This window comes from Brassica oleracea, chromosome C4, assembly GCF_000695525.1.
Source record: "Brassica oleracea var. oleracea cultivar TO1000 chromosome C4, BOL, whole genome shotgun sequence".
Taxonomy (NCBI): domain Eukaryota; kingdom Viridiplantae; phylum Streptophyta; class Magnoliopsida; order Brassicales; family Brassicaceae; genus Brassica; species Brassica oleracea.
The window spans coordinates 32162363-32168748 of NC_027751.1; the positions used below are offsets into that span (position 1 = coordinate 32162363).

The following is a 6386-nucleotide window of genomic DNA, read 5'->3' on the forward strand; positions in this document are numbered from 1 at the left end:
ATATAAACGTTTTTAAAAATATAATAATATATAAATTTTTATAAAAATATAAATATATATTAAATTATTAAAACGTTTTATAAAATATAATAATATATAAATTTCCAAAAATACTATATAAACCACCAATTCTATAAAGTTTTAAATTTTAATAATTAATATAAGAATAATAAACAGTATATATATATAAAACGTTTTCAAAATATAATTAACATATATATTTTACAAAATATACATAAAATTCCTAACATCTATAAATCTAACATTCAAAACCTAAAATTTACATATAAACCACAAAGTCTAACATGAAAATTCCTATATCCATTCAATCCTAACCATTCTATATAAAAACATTCAATTCTATATAAAAACCTCTAAATCTAACATGAAAAACTATTAAAATTGAGATTGAAAAGGGTTAGATGACTTACATGATTGTGGAAAGGGATTTGAGAGAGAGATTCACCAGAGGGAGAGAGACTCGCCGGAGGGAGAGGGCTTCGCCGGAGGGAGAGGGCTTCGCCGGAGGGAGAGAGGTTCGCCGGAGGAGAGAGCAGCGTGGGAGAGAGAGAGAGAGAGAGAGAGAAAGAGAGAGAGAGAGAGAGAGAGAGAGAGAGAGAGAGAGAGAGAGAGACGCGTAAGGAAGAAGAAGAAGAAGTGTCGGGTTATGTTATTAAAAGATATCCTACCGAATTCCGATGAAAGAGGCCCATCGGTTATATTTCGTCGGAAATACGTCGGAATATTAAGTTTTACGCGGTTAACGAAATGATTTCCGCGAAAAAAGTTCGCGGGTTGTGAAATAATCCGACCGAATTCCGACGAAATATTATCCGTCGGAGAGGTTTCGTCGGTAATTCGTCAGAATATTGCGGAAACGTGTACGCGCAATGTGTCGCCGAAGAATAATAATTCGTCGGAATATGCGTCGGTAGTTTCCGACCGAAAACCGACGAAACTTCCTACGGTTTTCCGACGAAAGAGGGTATAGAGTTTCAAAACTTCAATATAATGCTCTAATACAAAACTCTTATAAAAAGAATAACTTAAAAAAATTGATTTAACTTCTTCTTATACAAATTAAATATATATGATTAGATTTTGAAATATGTTTGTTGTTTAAATATATAAGTGTTATGAAAGATGTTTTGAATAAGTTGATATATATACGTACATATAGAGTTTTTATAATTGAATAAACTTAAACCACTCTGAACATTATATTACACATCTAATATGTGTTATTTGTTATTTTAGCATCCACTTTTACATTATATAAGAAAAACGAAATTATAAAACTACAATTTTTCGGAAAACGGTCAGAAATTTCCGACGGAATACCGACGACGCATCGTGGTTCGTCGGAATTTCGTCAGAAATTTCTGATGGAATACCGACGAAAATATTTATACCGGATTTCAGACCTCAATATAATGCTCCAAAACAATACTTTTATAATAAACAGATGGTTTTAATGAAATATGTATAAGAGTTAATGAAAGATGTTATGAATAACTCCAATAACTTATAATTAAAAATAACAACTCCAATAACTCACATAAGTCCTCCAATAACTCATATAAGTCTAATAATGTATAAAAAACAACTCCAATAACATACATAACTTCAATAACTTATAAAAAACAACTCTAAAAATACAAATCTACTCAGAATCTGTAGAATCTTCAAAATCTTCGTCAAATTCTCCAACCTCAGGCTCTGATTCCGAGTGCACAACAGCATCATCTCCAAACTCAGATAAATCGACAACGAGTTCAAAATTTTCTGAATTTTCAACTGGACTCACGTTGCTGGTAGAGCTTGGTTGTAATGGTTCGTTATCACAACTTCCATGTACTCTTCCTCTTGGTTTGATTAACGTTACAGTGATCCAGGGATCGTCTCTGTACGTTACTCGTGGGTAACTGATGTAGCAAACATGTAAATATATTGTAAGTAATTAGTAATACTTGAAAATGATAACTATATTGTTAAACCATTATGAATAAATTGACATACCTGATCAGCTTGTGAAGCAAGAATGAAAGGATCATAATATTGAAGTTTCCTTCGCGAATGAATCGATGTAACACCAAATGCATCAGTTTTCACTCCTCGACCTGGAGTGTTGTCGTACCAATCACAACAGAATACAGTACACCGCAATCCAACCATACCAGGATACTGAATTTCCAAAATTTCCTTAATGTTGCCGTAGTACACATCGTCACCGGATGAAGACGAAACACCAGCATCATAAGTTGTCCTAGAATGACCTTTCCTTGTGAATGCGTATCCTCGAGTACAATATTTTGGATATGATTTGACCACATAGTTTGGTCCCCGCACAAACTCGCATATCCAATCATCGAACACTTCACCTCTAGCCAAACCTTCAGTCACCTATGATGAAAAAATGTTAGTGATAAGTTATTTCACAAAACATATAACTCTTTTTTTCACATGTACACACTCACATAATTAAGAAGCCATCCAGCAAATCTGTTATGTCTGAGTTGTTCAAGCTCCTCTTCTGTGGCATGTCTGTAAGTCAAACGTAACTCTGCCATATAAACACTATACAAAAATTATGTTATTAGTATGAAATAAAAGTTATTGAATATTCTTACAATGAAATAGGAAAAAATATTTACCTCTCATACTGTAGAACATCTTCACAGTTGGTGAACAAATATGTTTGCAAATGAATGTGCTCCGTCTCAATAAGTCTTCGCTTTGTGGATTTTCCACTAAGTCGTCCAATTTCCTTAAAGATGTTTGGAACGTAAACATAATACGTTGCCCTTTGCCCTCCATCAACATGCCGAATAGGTTTTCGGTTTTTTGTGTGCACTTCTGATGGAAAATAGTTTTTAGCAAAGATTGAGGTTTCTTCATTAATCACCAAAACACGCTTTGTATTAATGTTTTTCTTATTTACGAATTCAATAAAACTCTCGATTTCGACTTTATATTCATTCTTATTGCCACTAGGTTTCATCATATATTTCCTTGCTTTACCCATATTTTCACCTCGTATATAAAAGATCAGAGAGGTTTAGATTTTAGAGGGGCCGCAGGAGAATATAGAACTCAGTTATACGATGTGACAAATATAATAATAACATATCAAGGATAGGATGTGGAATTCCTAGTAAGGACAAAACCTTAGCCCTAATTTTCACCCTCTTAAATCTCTCTTGTATCTTTTTTCTCTACCCCCTCCCACCGATTTCCATGGCCGCTGAGCTATTCGAAAAGGCTAAGACGGGCGTCTTCTGGGACGCAGAGGATTGCAAAATTCCTTCCGGTCTCAACGCTATTTTAGTTTCAAAGAATATCCGATCGGGTCTTTAGGATACATGTTACCTTGGTTTGACGTCCATATTTGCGTATGGAAGTACCAAAGATATCATGGTTGGCTTTGACTCATCCGCCGGTAAAGTGGTCTATCGCACAACCGCAGGTGACTTCTTTAAGACACTCCTCCGTCTCTTTCTTCTTTTTTTATCATCTCCCTAATCGAGAGATCCGCTGTTTATATATATGCTTCCAGCTTTGGATTACAATGGTGCAGGAGAGATCTATGAAAATGAATTACCCGAAACCGAAACCGCCGAAGGTGAATTGAATTCCATGTTTCTGTATCTTTGATCTCTCGGTTTATTTAATTAACATCCGGTTTATTTAATTAAGATCCGCTTGTTTTATAGATATCATTTCAAGAAGTGAATGCCCACCTGCAGTTGTGATGAATCTCATAGAGCCAGGTGAACTCCCGTTTAATTAACCAATTCAATTCTTCTTCTGTTTATCAATAACTTTTGTATGTGTATGTTTGTTTCAGGAGATAAACACCAAAGATATGGTGCGTTGATTACTGGCGTTTTCAGCTGGGCACTTAATAATCATCCACCAGCAAATTTGATACTAGTTGTCGGAGACGTCGCAGAACATGAGTACAGATTCGTTGGTGTTTTCACGCATCTGATTTCTTCAGGGTACAATGTTGCCTTTGTACAGCCTGAAAACCAAGCATCACAAATACTATTTAGGCTTGGAAGAAGAATTTGGCTGTGGGAAAAGCTATCACTTGGAGAAGGCCCTATCCGCAAACAGAAACCTCCAAACTTTCATTATGAAGCCAAAAACTCTTCTGTAAACTTCAATCTGCTTGGCGTTGGAGGCTTGGCTTGTTTACTGATTGTTACAACCATTCTGAGTAGAATGGCCTCAAGCTAAGGATTTTTAAATGTGGCGACTCTAATAATGCTCGGTATCTTTGTCATTTTGGTCCAATGTCTGTTTAAATCAAACTTGTGTACTTGATGAATTAGTATCTTCCCTATTGTGGGAGATGAAGTTGATTATTTTGTTTTTTTCATTTGTGCATCAATTTAGTGCAGACTTTTGAATCATCTAATTTCTAAATTACTCTATTGTATTTTCTTTAAAACAAAATCCTTCCATTGTTCTCTTTAGCCTTAGAAAGAGTAGACTGGAGTTTTAATGCTTTTTTTTTCATCGTACAATAGATTTTGTACCTCTTAAACAATTTAGTCTAGGGGTCGTGCATTGCTCATCCTGTCTTACTTCTTCCTATACACTATTAAACTTTTATAAATAAATATTTATTTTGTATATAGTAATATATAAGTTTAAAATTATATATTAAATAATTTTTTAATATGGCATCTCTAAACATAATAATTTTATACTATATATCGGGTAATTTATTTTGTTTTTTGACCCATGATTTCTCCTTAATTATCCTTTTTTTTTGGTAAAATGTTAAATCTCCTTAATTATCCTTTTGAAAGATAAATAAAGATATTATGGTTTTGATTTTTATATTTTTGATTTTGTTTGTTTAGAAATACTACAAAAACGATTTGGGTATAAGATAACTAAAATAATACATACGTATGAATATATTAATTTGTATAATTGGTTTGAATTTTATACATAAAACCCTGAATTGTTGTGGTTTATATGAAAAAAAGTTTTAATCTTCTAGGTTACAGTTATGTACATCAATGATAGTAGGCTTAATATTTGAAAGTAAGGAATCCGTAATATCCATATGATAGTAATGACAAATTGATTTTCTTAAATAATTGTTGCTATGATTTTTGGTTAAAATTAGATTTAGAAATATGCATTAATTAAATTGAAAAAGATACAGAATCGTAAAAGGTAGGTTATTAATTATTTTAGTTGCATTAATTAAATTGAAAAAGACAAAGAAAACTTAAATTTAGAATCATTAAGTATATCACTGGCATGAAAGTGTAAATAATTTACAAAATTAAGGGGTGATTTTATTTTGTACTTCTCTTTTAATAATAAAGATTTTTTGCATTGTACAATAGATTTTGTACCTCTTAAACAATTTACTCTAGGGTCGTGCATTGCTCATCCTGTCTTACTTCTTGCTGTACACTCTATTAAACCAGAAATAACTCATGATTTACTGGCATTGTCAGGGTGTCAAATGATTTTAGTTTTGCTAGCAAAATTGGTGGCGTTCTAATTGAGTCAGGATCTAGCTTCCAACAAAAGTTCAAAAGATACTATGCCAATCCGCATATTTTATGATTCTGTCAACCTGATATCTATCTATGTTCATGGCATTAGTGTTTCTCTCTTCTTTCTTGTTGGTCTTTCCCCTGATAAAATGTCTTCTCATGCAGAGTTTTCACCATATAAAAACGTTGAGGTTACTTCCTCTTGTGATGCATGTATGTGGCTTGGGAATTATCTTAATCTGTTTTCACCAAATCCATTGACAAGCATTTCCGAATTATTCAACTACATGATCACACATCATATTCTTTATCTTGTGGATTGTCTTTGGTACATGTGTTTAAAAACGGAATGCTTGTATATATGTGCTTAGATTTTCACCTGCAAAGAAGTTCATAAGACAGTCGCATATTGTCTACCTTAATAAACTGATGATGCAACTTATTCCCTTCCATGGAGAAGGAAATGGCTTCAATTTTATTAGAAGTTGCAGGCAAAGGGTCTCTAAGCCCTTTTGGCCATTATAAAAATATACATCTTATTTGCAGGCATCAGGCATTATTTTGCAAAGCTTACAATTTTTCTGTGTACTTATTGTCAGAAGCTGGTATATCAGTTGCGCAGTAGGTAGTCCTTCAAATTTGCGTTCTTTTGGAAATTTATAAACTTTTATTTCGTGGGAAAAGAACTAAAGGCTTACGGCATTATGACAAGTTATGTGGATAGATTTTTTTAGGTTTTTGACTATTTACTTGCATGCTAAATAATGTTAATGCAGTTTTTTTTTGAAAATAAACCTTTCCAAGAAAGAGCATAAAGCTTATACCAGTGACAACGCTGAATTCAATATGGTTATCGAG

General features: G+C 33.2%; 1 protein-coding gene across 2 annotated transcripts; it reads left to right on the forward strand.

The window, feature by feature from the left end:
• The first annotated feature begins 3242 nt into the window (after positions 1-3242).
• Positions 3243-4360, forward strand: LOC106336623. Of its 2 annotated transcripts, none has more exons than XM_013775512.1 (4): positions 3243-3466; positions 3557-3622; positions 3714-3770; positions 3848-4360. In XM_013775512.1, exons 1-4 carry the CDS (start codon positions 3415-3417, stop codon positions 4240-4242), a joined length of 570 nt encoding a protein of 189 aa, XP_013630966.1. In that variant the 5' UTR covers positions 3243-3414; the 3' UTR covers positions 4243-4360. The 2 variants fall into 2 exon arrangements, with proteins under 2 accessions (XP_013630966.1, XP_013630967.1); XM_013775513.1 differs by having other exon boundaries at positions 3557-3617; positions 3712-3770.
• Positions 4361-6386: the final 2026 nt, after the last annotated feature.